Raw genomic sequence first — 17207 nt, 5'->3', positions numbered from 1 at the left:
CTCCCACACACTGGCGATGACATTTGCTCCATGTTTTTGACCCCGAGACCCTTCCAGGGTTTGTCCCGTCAGTGTGCAAAAAATCTGTACACTCCTCCAAACACCTTGACTAAAATGAGGTATGCAGGGCAGGCTGAAACTTGAATCCAAACCAACATGGTATCAGCAGTGAATAAATAGCCTATCTCATAGTATATATAGTGTCGGTTGGGGGAATGTTTTAGCATCTGACCTCAGAAAAACAAATATGAACTTGCTGTGGGATTTTGCTTCATCATACTGTCACCTCTGCCCAGGGTCTGTAAATAGAGATTTCAGGCTATCGCTTTCATCCCACCTTTATTCAGAAAACCATTTTATTTTATTGCGTTAGCTTTATTGCTACTCTTAGGCTTTGCTCTGTCTTCTGAGTGATACTTTATATCACCCCTGGGCTATTGGTTTTCATTCTATGGGTTGGTTCAATATGGACTTAGACCAAGCGCTAGCCAAGTCAACTGTACAGTAGCTGAAGTAAAATAAAAGCTGTTCATATAAGCTCCTACACAGGTCTTAGCATGGGAGGTCATGGCATCAATGGAAAAATGCATGAGAGAAAGTATTTGAAAACAAAACATAGTAAAAAAACATGATTAGAAGCTATAACAGATCAAAACTTCTCTGTCATTTCTATAATTGCAAAACCATTTGGATAACTATTGTGCGTACTCAACACATTATCAGGGGCGTAGAGGACAATGTGAGTACCTGACAGCAGAAGCTGTTTCTGGAGAGCCCCTGTGTTTTCTGGTTTTGGTTCCATAATAGTTCTGAGTCAATACTCCAAAAATCTTGTCTGATTCTTCTCTGAAGTGGACTCTGTGGGACCAAAAGATGGATGGGTACATGTATATTTAAACATCACCAGATATAAGATAACTTCTGTTTACTTTTACTATGTTCTTTGGAAATGTTCGACAATTAACCAAGTTGGGTAGACCCAGTACTCACCCTTGTGGAATCCCAAGCCTGATATTTGCCTGAGAATTAATTTACTCTCGTTTGCCAGTGAGGGATGCATAAACATAGTCTCTGATACGCCAATTCATCATCAGATAGCTTGGGGATCCTGGGTGTGTTCTGATCAAATTTGTGCCCTACGATGATGAGAGGCATGTTGGTCTCGCTTCTGAAAACTGCACATCCAGCAATTTGTCACACACGTTTCACAATCTCATGGGAGGCTGGGAGAGGGAAGTACTGGAGCATTTTCTTCTTCTTCTTCTTCGAGAGGGGCCTTCTGGGAACAGGAAGTGAATCAGAGGCTCAGTTGGGCAGACTGCATCCGATTGCTCCCATCTGGCTTTTTTTTAAGGATTACATCCAATCAAATTAGCTTTGATTGATCCACAGGCATTATGATTGGCTAGTGGCTGGGGGTATTGAAAGGCCCTATTCAATCAAAACCGATTATAACCGGGTTAAGGATACTTTTTTTTTTCAACAACAATGAGAAAAATGTGTATATTAATATGCAGTAGAGTTTCTTCTAGGTTCACACTATATTGTTTTGTTGCGTATCAACCTTAGCCTGCAGTGCAAGAAAAATGATGTCTTGGACTAATCTTGGAAACCCAGTTTGTGGTTTTGATTGAGTGTTGCCTCTGTTGAGGTTCTGAGTTCCATAGAATGTTGTTATGGTTAAATGAAGTGGATATAAACCCACAAGAAGATTACAGTATTTTGGGTGATAGGTTACCCAGTCAAGCCTCTTTGTGAAAATAGATGCCTTCTTGCAGGCTGAAACCATAGATTCAACAATTTAGCAATCTGCAAGTTAATTACCAATATAAATTAAAGCAATTTGTGGAATGTGCAATACAAGACAAATGTGTGTAATATATTATTGTAATGAATGGACAAAATGTGTCCCTATAGCAACATCCCACAAACATATTCACGTTACATATGGTACAAGCTCCAGCATGTGAATACATTTCATTTTTATTAAATAATTATGTTGCCTGGATATTATAGTCTGCCTAATTAATTATATTAACAATTTCCACTTTTGGGTATATTTTGAATTATTCATGGTAATTCATACATAAGGGGACCGTGTAATTATTGGCCTAAAGGGATTACTCATACAAAAAAGGTTCTGTAACGCAGAACTTACAAGTGAAGCCATCAAATATGAAAAGAATGAAAATAAAGGGGTCTACTGCATGAGGCGAAACAAATTGGTCAGCTTTTGAGATACGTGGCAGGTGTTTACACGTGTGCATCTTTGGAATAGCTATAACAGCAAAGCAATAAACATTACAATGCGCTGGGATGCCATCTTCAATATAATTTCACAATGACCTTGACGTTTTATGATGAATCGAGAGACTAGGTCTACTGTAATTGCCGCTCCGCTTGACGCCGCACCAGTCAGCGCGACATCCGCTCTCTCATTGGCCAATTTTTGGTTTTAACATTAAAAAGCGCTCCATCATTCTTGATGCGCTGCCCTGTCGCCTGCCGTCCTAGCCGCCCATTAATCGCTTAATTCCAGTAAACCTACGTGTACACAATGGCCCGCTGTCTCTGGCTAATGCATGTGTGATTAAGCTTTTAGCCCGACCACACGGCGATATTAACCAGCAGGTCTTTGCCTTGTATTGAGCCCCAAATGCCTTCAGGGGGCCGGGGGGGGGACGCGCGGGGATTCGGCAGGCTAGTTAATGACACTGACCCTCACTTCCCCAACAGCCATTCAATTCAACAATAATAACGCTCCAAGCAGCTGATTTATGAAACTGGAGCTAATAATTGTCAATTGCTAATGTGGGGGGAATAATGCCAGTATATGCTAAGTAAAATATGCCCTCTCTTTCGCCCGCCACTGGCCTGACACATGACGACCCCGCAGCTAGTGAGGAAGGCTTTGACAGCTTGAGTTTAAGTAGTCCCCGAGACATTTTGGGCTTTAGGCCTACATGTGGAAAACGCAGGCCTAACACAGCCTAGGCCTGTGCTTATGTGTAAAATGCGTGAAATTAGGCAAACAAACAGTTGACTATAGGGCTACTATAAAATACATTATCTTTGTTTTGTTCAAATAAATAAAACAAACAAAAGATCTACATTTTTTTTTTTAAATGCATATTGTCATAAAACTGTGGACTATATTTTATATTTCCCGGTTTTATCTCATGGAGTAGGCATGCAGTCATATCCGCCAAAGTCTGATAAATTAACAAGCAAACAATGTCTCGAGGAGGGGAGGATTCACTTCCTAAGTTTATTTAAAGAGAGGGAAATCGCGTGAAGGCCATTGACCAATGTTAAACATCACGAGACGAAATGATGACATGGGACTCCGATAAGAATTTAATTCCGTCTCGTTTCGGATGATTTTATTAACCACAGTTTAGAACACTGGCGAGAGATTTAATGATCACATCTTTTCAAAATCTTTAGTTCAGCCTGGTCGATGGCATTGCCTCTGCGTTAATGTCGACTTAGAGGTTTGAGTCATTTAGTAATTGATTCCTAGCCTATAGCTCTCGCTCCTGCCAGGTCCGCGTCCGAGGGCAACGTAGGCTGTTTGTTAAATCATCCTGTGGAATAAGATTTTTATGCTAATCCAGTCACTGGTCTCTGTCACTCGGGAGGCCCTCAAAAGGCTTCAAATGCAGAGGAGCAACCCGAGGAGCCACAAGCCTTCGACCCACGAAGATGGCCGGCGAGGTTTGGAAGACATGGCTAACGTCATGGAGAATATTAGATGTTATATCTCGCGATTGCATCATATCAACTTGCTTTGATCAACACACGAACGGAGATGGCTGATTTCTAATGCTCAACCTAATCATAATCACTATTATCTGTCATCATCACCACCCACCGTTATCGTCATCAACATATCCTCATTTTGACCATATTGTCATCATCACATTGCGTACATCATTACGCTGAGGCAGACGCAGCTAGTTATCAAAGACCAGCGTCTTCGACAGAAAAGTGCCCATAGAATTCTTGTATTCTGGACAGCACAACACACTTTTTTTTTGTGTGTGTGTGTGTGAAACCTTTCGTCCAGACATCAAAAGAAAGAGCACACTCTTCTAATTTCATTTACCTCTTCCCCAGATGTCACCTTCCATCTGTTCGCGTGGAAACGTGATGCGCCCAGTGACGCAGCCTATTCTTTTTTTCGCAGGGAAATCATAGAATCACAGTCTTACATCGACATCTTCATACTCACTTGACTTGTATAAAAGCTTTATTTTGACATTGAAAAGTAGGCACGTCAAAATGCTGCGGCTATGGATGTAGGAAATAAAAGGAAGAAATTGATCTAGGTCTTATAAGGAAATAGTATGTGACAAATGATTTCCCATATCGCTATAGAATTGCTATCGAAAAACAGTGACATATTAAATATGTTCATTATTCCTTTATAATACGAGATTAGTGATTGCTACATTTTGCTCTTGAAAAATAACATAAGTCTCAGAGGGCACTTCATTGCACAGCGGTAAATGTGTAAACAATTCCATAGCTTATTCGTTTATTTGATGTTTGGTGCTGTGCGTTTTATTTCCCCTTGGCACTTTAGTATAGGCCTTAATAATCTCAATATCAAATTGAGATATCAGACGAAATTGTCAGGAGAACAAGCCGAATGAATATTTCATGTTGAGCTTTATCATCAACATTGCCTTTGGCTTGTGATTCGACCCCACCCCAAACACGTACGCCCTTATTAATAACCGTTTTGATAACGGTACGTTTTCGTCAGCCCGAGTAAGACATTATGTTCAATGTGACAGAGGTTCCTCCCATCGCAGTGTCTTTCTCCCCCTCTGTATTTTCCCTTTTTGTGAGTGTGATATATCCAATCCATCCACAGACAATGTCATTTTGTTCCTCTTTTTTGTCCCCCTGTCGACCCGCATTCCTGTATCGCTGAGCAACGACAGAGCCCACTAAAAGAAGAGGAGTTCCTTGTCCGCCTTTTAAATGTCTCCGGCTATTGTGTGGCACTTGCCAATGAAAATGTAGGGTCTCGCACGCATCGCAGTTGTTCTGATTTATTTAAGTGATAATTTATTTAAGTTGCTGTCATTTATGTGTCGAAGGATAACAAATGAACTGCAGGTTCACTTTTAGGAAATAGCCATTATGTTACTGTAAATCACGGATTCCATGCGCTTGTGATATTTGTTGTCGAGATAATGCTTCATTTCAAGTGGGAGGAGTTGTTAACATCAGAATTACCGAAAGTGTAATGCGTAATTGTACTTCAACCCCTTTTGAAAAAGGCTCAACTCGCAGTCCGACTCAAATCTTATTTCGTTTATTTTGAAAACGTGCGTGTGTATCGGCAATCGGTGCCGTGCCTGCGCGCGCGTCTTACAAATGTGCGGACGAGCGTAACGTTCTCGAATCAAAATATCAAAGGTTTAAACTCTGAAATTGTATTCCGCCCAACATATTTCGAAACCAGTTGATAGAATAAAGGGAGATGTTGAAAATATAAAGGAGGGCGTTTCAATGGCTGGTGGACTATGGTGGACTATAGGCCGGTCGAATAAAGATCCATTTGAATGAGAGAAACGGATGGCAAACGCTATAATTATATTTGCCTCGGCAAAATATCAGAAAGGACTTCTCGGTTCTTTGTCCATTATTAGATTAATTCATAGAGATGGCTTCTTTTGCGGTGCCAGACGCGTGGAGGGAGGACGGTGAACCAGTTGGGTCTTTGGTTTCAATAATCAAATTAACTATTTGGTCGGCTTACAACTTTAAGTCACAACTCGCGTGTAGAAAGAAAAATAGAAAGACAGAGAAAGCATTTACATAAAAGGGACTGGGTTGTGTCAAGAAAGAATTCCTTTTTATTGTCGTTCATCATTGAATTTGCAACGCTTAAAGAAAAGGGGGGAAAGACACTGAAACGCGTCAGCAATTGTAGGGGGGAAAAAAACAATCGATCGCATAGGACTTCCTTAGCGTAACATCTCCAATGTTATACTCGTTTTTGTTTTTTTTTCAATGCACCTTGCGTCTCCTATTTTGAACTTCATAAAAAAAATACATGGGCCTACTTTCTTTTCTAGAGGCACCAACAAAGGGTCAAATCCTTTATCGGTTTATTTCAAATAATTAAAGATCTATTTTGGCAGATGCCTTCGTTTCATTTTCATGGTGAAAAAAAATGGAAATAAATACTTTGAATGATTACCCTGAAATTGCCGTTCATCTTATAGGGGATGTTTTGAGTTAGCTGTCCCTACAGATGTGTGCAGTGTGCACATCCCTGGTTTTATGGCTGGAGACTCGGAAACAACTTGTCCATTTATTTTTCAGAGTATTATGGCGAACATTCGTCTTCAATCGATGCAGACAAATATAATTGTGCCTAGACATATGTACACCTTCATTTTGATACACTTCCTTTGGGTAGTATTGCAGTGGAAGAAAAATAAACGTTACGCAACGAATGAAATGTTGCCACGCAGCATTTTTCTTTAGAAAGGCAAGAATTCCTTGGAGAAATAGTCTGTGGACAAAACAGAAAATATGATATGTAGGTTATGGGCACGAACGTGATCAAATGAAAGAACAATAGGCCACCTTACAAAAAGGTTCACCTTATTACCAAAACCAAATTAGCCTAATATTGTGTGCCTAGAAGTTCCGATGGCTTGCTCACAACTTAGTTACATTAATTAGAAAGATATTTTTGGCCAAATGAAGGGGATAATGAATGCAATAAAACGAATAACAAACTAATTTGAACCATTAAAAATACCCCCGAAGTTTAATTGAAACACGCGGTGCACATGAAGAAGATAAAACCTATTCTGCGGCTTTACCTTAATAAGTAATTGAAATAATACAGGACTATCATAATTGTTTTATAGGGATAGACTATACCCATCCAGTATTTACTATATGAATAGCCTATATTCCTATAATAATGTGGATTTAAAAAATGAAACATTGCCGGTCTGGCCTACCATTTTGTTTTCGATCAGGCTACTTTCGTTTCGGTTGTTGAGACAACAACAGTCAGACAACAACAACGGTGGTAGGGCAAAATAACACCAAAAGTCCAATAATAGTAATAAAAGTAATCATAAAAATGATTATAGAATTATTAAACAATAAAAACCACAATCCAACCTTGTGTAAGAGTGTTACATGGTGTGTAATTTAACAACAACACAGATCTCATACGCCCCTGAGATCTACCTTTGTTGTAAAATTACGCACGAGCTAACATTCTTACAAGGTATAGAATACAGGCATCCGTACTTCTAGCCAAGAAAGAGTGCAAAACAGTGTGATCAAAAGGCAAGAAGAGAGAAGGGGAATACTATCTGAAATTCTGCCCAAGGTATACGGTCGGTTAAAAGGCTTAAAAGCTTGGGGAAAATTGGATCAGGGAGAATCGTCACCCAACTTTCATTATTTCCAAGTGGTGTGATTGAATTAAAGGGCAAGATGGTGGTTAGAAAGGAGAGAGGTGGATAGCGCGCTTGGGGGGGGGGCTTGGCTCGTAATGGCGTGGTATTAAATTCTAATTAGAGATGCAGGGGATCAATGATAGGGAGGTTGGACAGCGCGGTCCCACAGTGCCAGCCCAATAGACTGATGAGTTATTGTCATGTAAAAAAGCGCTAGCAATAAGACCAAACGCTTTGCTATTGTCCAAGCGGAAAGAGCCAAGTTTATTATGAGGACTATATGCTCTAGAGACCTGAGGCTAGGCGGCTCTTAGGGGGCTTTTCATAAAACAGGGCGAAGCTCCTATAAAGGAGGCCAGTTTTGGAGCAGGCGCCGAGCAGTGCACATCTACCCACGGTCTAGCCTCTTTCCAAAACAGTCAAATCCAAGCAATTCATTTCTCCCCAACATATCTCGCGTTCTTATCATTTTTCCTGGGAAGTGCTGCTTTCTTTATCCACGGAGCCTTTTCAAATGTATAAAATGGAGTATTCTTACTTAAATTCCTCTGCCTACGAGTCATGTATGGCCGGGATGGACACGTCAAGCTTGGCATCAGCCTACGCGGACTTCAGCTCGTGCAGTCAAGCCAGTGGGTTTCAGTACAATCCGATCAGGACCACGTTTGGGTCTACCTCCGGCTGCCCGTCGCTCACGCCGGGGTCTTGCAGTCTGGGGACCCTGCGGGACCACCAAAGCAGCCCGTACGCTGCAGGTAAGCAACCGCCAACTTTGTCCACCACTCCACGCTCTCTACCCGGGTATATAGGACGTCTTGATTGCATTTGAAAATGGAAATGTGTTTAGTATTTACCAAACGAAATTTGCTTACACAAATGAAATAATTTATCACGTTAGAAGCGATTGCAGGCAATCGGTAATTCAGTTACGGGGTTACACTATACCAGTCACACCCAAACCGCCAACAAAATTATCTTAAGCTGCCAAAATGATAGGCATAATTTATTTACTTTGCGATGAGACATAAAGCTTCGAAAATAATTAGATAACCAAAGACTAAAGCTCATTATTGACACGGAATTGGAGTTACAATAGCAACTACCGGGACTGATGGCAACATTATGACACGTTTCCAAACTTGAACCCCAATATCAAAGCAAGAATTAGTTTATCATTACAATTAACCACATTACATTTCATCACTGGTCTCAATTTAGCACTAATCCACAAGAAATCTAACAGATTATAAAATACAATAACAATATAACCCGATTTTCAACAGAATCGTTTTAATTCGGATTGATTTTAAACGGACAACATTGCAATTACGTATGATCAAATCTTTCTATTACTCTATAGCTATTGCCAATGCAAATAAGTTTAACGTTGACATTCATTTCCCCCAGTTCCTTACAAACTCTTTACGGATCATGGTGGACTGAACGAGAAGAGAAAGCAGAGGCGCATTCGGACCACTTTTACCAGCGCACAGCTCAAGGAGCTCGAGAGGGTTTTTGCTGAGACCCACTACCCGGATATCTACACACGAGAAGAGCTGGCGCTCAAAATCGATTTGACTGAAGCCAGAGTACAGGTAGGCTATGCTATCCGGCGCTATCCTCACCTCATCCAAGTGCACTCGAGTCATTACGAACATTTTTGGGGTTAAAAAAAAATTGTATTTGGTTTATTACGACTTTTGCCCAAATCAGGTCCATACAGAACTCCTAGGCTGACACTGTTGTATGCTTATATGTGAATAACTACACATTTGACGGTTGTTTTCCGACTGTCAATATGCGGAAACAGTATCATATTGCATCATCCAATATTGACAGAATGACAATGGTTTCAGTCATTTACATATACAGTAGGTAGGCCTATGTCATTTAATGACAATTTTTTTTAAAAGCTCACTATCAGTTGTCTAAATCTTTTGGGTCGTGTTTTTCGTTGTAAAGGTTTGGTTCCAAAACAGACGCGCCAAATTCCGCAAGCAAGAGCGCGCGGCATCTGCTGCCGCTGCAGCTGCCAAGAATGGCTCCGGGAAGAACTCGGACTCTAGGGACGAGGACAGTAAAGAGACCAAATCTACCGATCCTGACAGCACCGGAGGACCAGGGCCCAACCCCGTCCCAACGTCCAACTGCAGCGGGCCCAGTCCAACCAGTGGCCAGGTCAACATTTCCAGCGGAAACGGACAAGTGGACCAAGGGAAGACATCAGTGTCTCCCGGCATGTGTGGAAACACACCGAGTCAAGGCTGGGCTTCTGCCCCCGGCACCATCACCTCTATCCCGGACTCATTGGGCGGACCGTTCGCCAGCGTACTGTCCTCTTTGCAAAGACAGAACGGAGCCAAAGCTACATTAGTAAAGACAAGCATGTTCTAATACAGCGGAGACCCATTGACAAAATCAACAAGAGAAACATGGTTTACTGACTCCGGTGACTGAGGAGTGTTGAGTCGTGGAAGGAGGGATGTTACAAGACAGACAGAAGGACACTGATAGGCCTATCATAACCGCAGTTGTAAAAAGATGAAGATTACTACTTTTATTTTTTTGCCTCACGCCTTTCTTCTCGGTTATCGTCTGGTATTGTGGTCATTCTGCACTTATAACTGTCTGGTTCAAGTAACCACTAACAGCTGCGCATTCATACGCAGTCCCATCATAGGACCAGATGTCAAAATATATCGGACACTGTAGGCTACAACTGCTTTGTTTTTTTTTAAGTTGCCAACATTCTGATTTGACTGAAGGTGTTTGATATATCGAATATCTCTGCTTATTATCGAATGAGACATCGACTATTTTGTCAATTTCCTGACGCAACTTGCTATGTATAAGTAGCCTATACGTCACTGTTTCAGGGCTCATGAAGAATGTAGTTTTTTTCAATTGTTGATATCAAATGAACACGCATTATTTCCAAAAAAAAAGGCACAAAGTACAACAGTTCACTGCTGACAGGAATACGTAGGCCTAATTGTTTTGTGTGTCTTTCTAAGGCTGTGTTTTTGTGGCTCAAATTGTATAGTGTTAATATGTATTATTGTATCCTATAGTTGACCATAGGCCATACTCCCCTTGTAGAATCACAGTCTTTTTTGATGTTTTACAAAGTTACAACTGGCGAATTTATTTTGCGTAAAAAAAGGGAATGGATGCAAGCATTGTATTTATTTCATTTTTATTTGCATGTTGTCTTTTCTGTCCAATTTTATAATAATTTCCCCCATTTTGTGAGCATAATGTAACATGTTTTGTCCAGGATTTGAAAGCTATTTATATGTAGGTAATGAATGCTTATATTTAAGAAGGAAATATTTCTACATGTTCACATAGTTTTCCAGGTGTACCATTGAAATGGTTGTTGATGATAAAAATAATAATCAAATTTGCTTTGTCATGTTTTTCTTTGTACATCTTTAGACAAAATGTAAGCAAAGACCTTAGGCTACTATTCTGCATAGAAAATAGTAAAAAAAAAGGTTAACCAAATTCGCAAATAAATTGCTATTATCTTCTGATTCCCTAATCCATGTCAAATTCACATATTGGTTCTCACAAATTAAATCACATTATTTCATAACTTTTGTCATGGATTCTATAATATAATGTATTACCATGCACATCTATAATATAAGTCACCTAATACACAGAAAGACACCATTCTGGCGGCCGTGTCCCATTCTAATGGCTGGGGATTGATTTCAGCACCACGGACAGCGCATCCCGCCAGAAAGGACGCTTTCTGACAAGCTGAGACGAATCGCCCACATGCTGCACATTACTTCATAATATCATATAACTACAGACACCCACAAGTCCATTTATTTTGTTACATTTTATTTATAAACATACAGTATACTATAAAGCCATTGCATTTGAACATCACATTTATCTATATTCGGATAGTGTTCAGGTGAATATTACAATAAATACAGAACTTAGACATAAAATATAATTCCCAAGCTATTCATCCTGCTAAGACAATATCGATATTTCTGTCTCAAAGATGCCCCCCCCCCCCCGCAGAATTAGCCGAGATTTATTCATTTCTTAAGTAAAAGTAAAAAAGACACAATCAGAACCGAAGCTTAAAAATACAGTATGTCAGAAAAATGTACCCAGACGGGCAAAGTTGTAAGCTACATTTGAGAATGGATCATACATCCGATATAAGAGTAAGCTATGGATTTATTTCGACATAGCAAATGATTTGGAATAGGCCTACGTCCATTTTAACATATATCCACAACTGGTATAACTTCTCAAACTGTTGGCACTGGTCTTTAGTTTATATCCAACCAAATGTTACTCACGTGCAACTGCTGGTAAGAACATTTTAGCCATAATTTCACAACGCAACAAGTAGGCCTAATGATTCTTTTTGTGTGTGTTGAAAATTGTTTTCTATTGCTGAGCATTTACCAAAATCGTCACCACTGTCAACAGGGCATAGAGAGGCATATAGACTCATTATAATACAATAAAAACATTTGGAAACACAATTAAAAAACAATGGCATTTTTTGTTGTTGCAAAGGGCTGATATTAAATATTTCCACCATATGTCTTAGATATATTCTAAATTCCGTTTTAAATTGTAAAGACTATCACTGCAAATCACGAAATCATGAGAAAAGAATGGAAGGTTTGGTAGGCTATGACATGAGCAAAAAATAAAGGGGGATATATCAACAACAAAACAATTGGAGTGGGGCGATTTTAAGTCCTGGTGCAGTGTCCTCTGTGATTTAGCACTATTTCGACAAAAAAACTCCTAACCTACCCAATCATACTCAAATGGACAAACACCTCCCATTCTTACCAGTCATACTTAAGTGGACACCGTAATTGGGTTCCCTTCCCTGGCGCGTGCAATCACCTGTTTACCTAAGGCACATGTTTTATGACATTTCAAGCGTGAAATTCCTAAAGAGAATTGGTTAAGAGGAAACCGAATGGTTTAGTACAGCAGCATACATCCGTACTAATGACAATTGTTAACCTCCACAAGCGCAACCAGTTCACATGCACCAGTTCCTGTTATTGCTCTAAAATCAAGTACATCTAACTTTGTAAGCGGATATTTGTTTCGAGCAAAGAAAGAGAGAAAAGGATGACCTTTTCAGGCCAAAGTGCGATGTTACTGTAATGTATATCCTAGTAACAGCACGGTATATTTTTAAATCCAGTAGGCTACTAAAGCAATAGGGAATAAATAAAAGATAAACAGTCAATTTTCGAGCTTCCTGTAAATATAAGAAAGGCAGAAAAACTATTTTACTCGCAGAATTTAAACCAGAGTTTGGATTAATTGTGGTTTCAGCAAAAATCTAAATCAGGAGGAAAAATCTGGCTTTTCTAAGACTTTTGCTTACCATCAAGAAATGACCTCTAAAGACCTCAAGTCATCAAAATGGTATGCACTTCTATTACAATACTTGACACTTTAATTCGAAATCTTGACAACCTTCTTAAGGAACAAATTAAAAGCTGAAGTTACAAATGAAAGACTAGTAAGGCCTATCTAACAACCTCCATACAAGAGATTCAAAGAAAAGGTTTTCTTATTAACAAATATTTAGTCTAAGTCCCAAACTCAGTTTGTTGTATTTCATTGCATTGCTATTTTCAGGAGTTTCCTATTCAGTTTGGAAGTGATGGAGGCTGTCATACTGTCTACACCAAATGACAGTATCAGAGCTCAGAATCAAAATGGCCACCATCTTCACAAGGGCTTGCGGGTGCATATAGAAACGAGGAAATGAGAACCTCTGAGCAGTGATCATACAGGGCCAATATAATCCATAGGGCTACTACGATCAGTCACTAATACTCAATGCGCACACAATTTTCCAAGGACAGGAATATTTTGGCCCATTTCAATAAAGTCATGGGATGTGAATTGCAGATATTGCAAAAATCCCAACATAGGCCTTGACAGACAAGACACATTCCACACATATATGTCGATTACTGGAGAAAAAGGCAGAAGGGAGACAGTTTCTCCGTAATCCTTGTGCTTTCCCAATGTCGTCACAATGTGGTTGGCTGGCCGGCTGCTGAAATGAAATAGAGCAATAATAAGCACAACGGTAAATTCTCTAATAGATGATAATCATAATTCAATTGGATTAAGGAAAAATACATGTATTTCTCTGGGGCAATTTGGTAAATGATACTCCTATATCAGCAAAATGAATACTGTGAAAAGGGAAATAAATTAATCAGCGTGTGATGTAGCGATTTATCATGTGAAAGCGAGGAAGACAAAGGTGTGTATGCGAGAAAGAGAGAGCGAGATAATGTGTATGCAAGTATGTATACGTGTGTGTGTAACCGTGAGTGTGTGTGTGTGTGTGTGTGTGTGTAAGCGGGGATGTGAGTGTGTGTGTGTGTGACTCACAGCGGGAGCGGATGTAGCACTGGTGGCAGTTGAGGAGGCCGTTCCGAATCCTCACGTCTGTCCCCGTGGCGGTGTCACCCAGCTGCCCCTTACAGACCCCACACTGCAGGGGGAAGAGGAAGAGAGCGAGAAATACAGGGAGGGAGAGAAAGAGAGAGAGAGGGAGAGGAAGGTGGAAGCAAAGTAAGACATAGGCTTTGTTTGAATACTTTGAAAATGCATAATTCTATCCTTACTTCCTTGTAGTAATCGCTGATCTGACAATGACAAAGCTGGCGGCATCGGTTAAAGTATTGATGAGAGAGGATTCGAAAAGGTTTAAGCAATATGGAAAATCCTTCACCTTGCCTTCTGATTGGTTGGGTGGGACATTTTACTTGCCCCTGTACTATCCTTAAAGATCAACAAGGGGAATTGGGGGGTCTACGGGTTGGACTGAAATTCATCATCAAGTGCATTAGTCATGGCCCTGTGGCTACTACCTATGGATGGATGTGGTGCTGTGACGATACGGTGCTGACCTAACACACGCCTGCCTGCGTGATACTGACCTTAAAGCACTGGATGTGGAAGTAAAGGCTGAGGGTCTCAATGATCATGGCCGCCCCTTTGCCCAGAGGGTGGCCGCAACTGGAGCACAGCTTCTTACCGCTCACCGACCTGCAGGGGAGAATATGGTCCAGATTAACACAGATTGACAACTGAGCAGCACAAAACTGAACGACCGCGCTGCCAAACAAAGTATGGTCCAGTGATAGTGAATGGAACATTTAGGGATTGAGGGTTGTCGATTCCTCCTGACTCGCATATACTGTAGTAAAAGCATATGACTCCACATGTGTAACCTTTATTTAACTAGGCAAGTGAGTTAAGAAACATTTCTTATTTACAATGACGGCCTACCCCGGCCAAACCTGGGCCGATTGCGCGCCACCTTATGGGACTCCCAATCACAGGCAGATGTGATGCAGCCTGGATTCGAACCAGGGACTGCAGTGACGCCTCTTGCACTGAGACGCAGTGCCTTTAACCGCTGTGCCACTCGGGAGGGGGTGTGCTCTACTACTACAGTATATGTGACTCAGTTATACCAGTTTGAGATACCAGAAACGTCTTCTAAGTTCAACGTCCTTCTCAATATAACAGATGACAGACGCAGCAGTGAGTGGTCTCAAGGAGCTGAGTTTGGCGCCCTCTGGTGTACAATATGTCAACATGTGTCAAAATACCTGTTTGGAGATGGAGGCATGTCGGATGGGCATGTGGTGGGTGACTTTAATGGACTGGGCCCCATGGTTTCAATAGAGCCACACCTGGAGATGAAGAGCAACATGCAAAATGATGACCTGCCTAGCAACATGGACATGATTGAATCCATTAGTATGAACTGGACCAATCAAAAGTATGGGAGCTAAGCAAACAATGTTGAGGTTCAATCGGTCAGTGTTCCCCAACTCCAGTCCTCGAGTACCCCAAGCACACCTGATTTAACTTGTCAACTAATAATCAGGGCCTCAATGATGAATCAGGTGAGTTTGTCAGGGCTGACAACAAAAATGTGTGCTGTTGGGAACTCAAGACTTGAGTTGGGAAACACTGTTATAGGTGAAAATACAGATGTTGTTGCCAATTCTGTTGACCATACAGTGTGCAATACAGCTGCATTTTACAAATTCGCACTATAGGCAGTAGGTTTACCAATATGTGTTTTTATTTTATGAATTTTTTTATCTCTTGAACCGCAAAAAAATTACATTTTTATTGGTTGGACAATTATAAATAAGGGACATTTTTTTGTGAATTTGTAAATATATCATCTCTGTCGTCATTAATCTATAAAGCCTTCACTGAATCCCAAATCACTCCCTTTCCCGCAGCCCTCCATTTGCTCATTCACGTGTGCCTCCACCATATACACAAGTGCCCCAAAGCTGATGGAGTAAAACTTATCGAGGGTGCATGGGGATAATTAGACCCTGCGATAGCCACTTCAGCCAAGCCAGCAAGGCTGCATAATTCAGAGCAAAGTGCTATCCCAACATGCACCGTGATGTGTTTGGAATTATGTGCAATTCAGAACAACATAATGGAGAGTCGTGCCTAATTACATGCCACGTGAATTTGTTTATGTCTTGACATGTAACAGATTAAATACCTCCCAAATTAAATGTTTAACTGTTACTGAGCTTTATGTCTCGTAAAACGATAGGCTGGATTTGTTCATTTAAATGTTATGCTTGTTTTATTATTTAAAAGTAGAACACGAATTGCATCATTCAAGTCACTAGTGTGTCCCAACGTTGATGGCTTTATTGAACCCCTCGCCACTCTCTGGAAGTCACCCTCAGAGTTTTGTCAGCAACACGTGACAACGGAGGGCCCTCCGAGTGAGTTGGTAGTGGCGAGTGGGTGGTTTGAGATGAACAGGTTATCATGACAGTGAGGCAAGGCCATCTGGGTAAAAGGCATGTCCATCAAACAGATAGAAGATGTGGAGTAGCATTCAATAAACTAACTTAAAAACAAAAAGAGAAACCTCTCTGCATGATACAGTGTATATTAGCCTGTGAATGATAGAACAAACTCACACTCACGCATGCACCCTAACCCCACCCCACATCCCTCCGCACCCACACATACCTCCTGTCCCGAGAGGGCATCTGCTGGCTGGGTTTGGTGCAGTCTAGTAAGACCTCTGGATGTTGTTTCTTGTTGGGGGGCTGGGCCATGACGGGTGGTGCTCTTTGACCGTTCTTCAGACTCGGAGTCAGCTTGTCTGTCTGACTGCTGTTCTGGCTGATCGAGCTGTGGACGATTGATTGTTTGCTTAAATGATTGATTAGTTTCAGTTTGGGTACAAAAAAATAAACATTTGTCATTAATGAGCCATGATAATAAATAGAAAGTCATTATTTTCACGCCCATTGTAGGGTTCAAGGGCACACACGCACACACGCACGCACGCTCTCAGACTGACCTAACTGCTGTTTTCAGGCTCTCATCTCTGGACGCTGTGCTGATGTCACTACTCCTGTCGTTGTCTTGTCGTTTCCATTCCACACTCTCTGTGCTCCCCTGGTGGATGAAGAGAGATAAAGGCAGTTTCAAAGGGTTAGTTACAATCACCCTAAAATCCACTGAAACACCAAACATATTGCCTTATGGGACATATTAGCTGTTCAATAAATTCAAACGGTTAGTTCACAATTTCACTGGATTAGTGAAGTCCACGTCCCTACTCATACACTGAGTATAATGCATTTGAACTGTGTCAAGTTGTATTACCTTAAAATCCAGTGTAACAAAAAACACATTGCCTCTTTGCAGATATTTACTGTT

General features: G+C 40.8%; 2 protein-coding genes across 14 annotated transcripts in view; one reads left to right on the top strand and one right to left on the bottom strand.

The window, feature by feature from the left end:
• The first annotated feature begins 7616 nt into the window (after positions 1–7616).
• On the top strand, positions 7617–10851 carry LOC106611542 (paired mesoderm homeobox protein 2B). The gene is made up of 3 exons (XM_014211844.2): positions 7617–8203; positions 8856–9043; positions 9411–10851. The coding sequence occupies exons 1-3, from the start codon at positions 7963–7965 to the stop codon at positions 9840–9842; spliced, it is 861 nt and encodes a 286-aa protein (XP_014067319.1). The 5' UTR covers positions 7617–7962; the 3' UTR covers positions 9843–10851.
• Positions 10852–11282: 431 nt separating this feature from the next.
• The window catches only part of LOC106611539 (LIM and calponin homology domains-containing protein 1), a 170400-nt gene continuing 164475 nt past the window's right edge, over positions 11283–17207 (bottom strand). For 12 of the 13 annotated variants that reach the window (XM_045723846.1, XM_045723841.1, XM_045723844.1 and 9 more), the window contains 6 exons: positions 16846–16943; positions 16509–16673; positions 15098–15181; positions 14420–14528; positions 13869–13971; positions 11283–13524 (listed from right to left, as the gene is read on the bottom strand). In XM_045723846.1, coding sequence (XP_045579802.1) covers positions 13499–13524; positions 13869–13971; positions 14420–14528; positions 15098–15181; positions 16509–16673; positions 16846–16943 — 585 coding nt within the window. In that variant the 3' untranslated portion in view covers positions 11283–13498. The remainder of the gene's footprint in view (positions 13525–13868; positions 13972–14419; positions 14529–15097; positions 15182–16508; positions 16674–16845; positions 16944–17207) is intronic. The other variant, XM_045723842.1, reaches the window with a different exon arrangement.

The sequence above is a fragment of the Salmo salar genome, chromosome ssa09, assembly GCF_905237065.1.
Source record: "Salmo salar chromosome ssa09, Ssal_v3.1, whole genome shotgun sequence".
Classification (NCBI taxonomy): Eukaryota; Metazoa; Chordata; class Actinopteri; order Salmoniformes; family Salmonidae; genus Salmo; species Salmo salar.
The sequence above is the reverse complement of the archived record's forward strand: the minus strand, read 5'-3'. Positions and strand labels throughout refer to the sequence as shown.

Coding starts and splice junctions, on each gene's coding strand:
- LOC106611542 (XM_014211844.2), top strand. CDS start 7,963: ATGTATAAAATGGAGTATTCTTACTTAAATTCCTCTGCCTACGAGTCA. Junction 8,204..8,855: donor AAGCAGCCCGTACGCTGCAG/GTAAGCAACCGC, acceptor CATTTCCCCCAG/TTCCTTACAAACTCTTTACG. Junction 9,044..9,410: donor TGACTGAAGCCAGAGTACAG/GTAGGCTATGCT, acceptor TTCGTTGTAAAG/GTTTGGTTCCAAAACAGACG.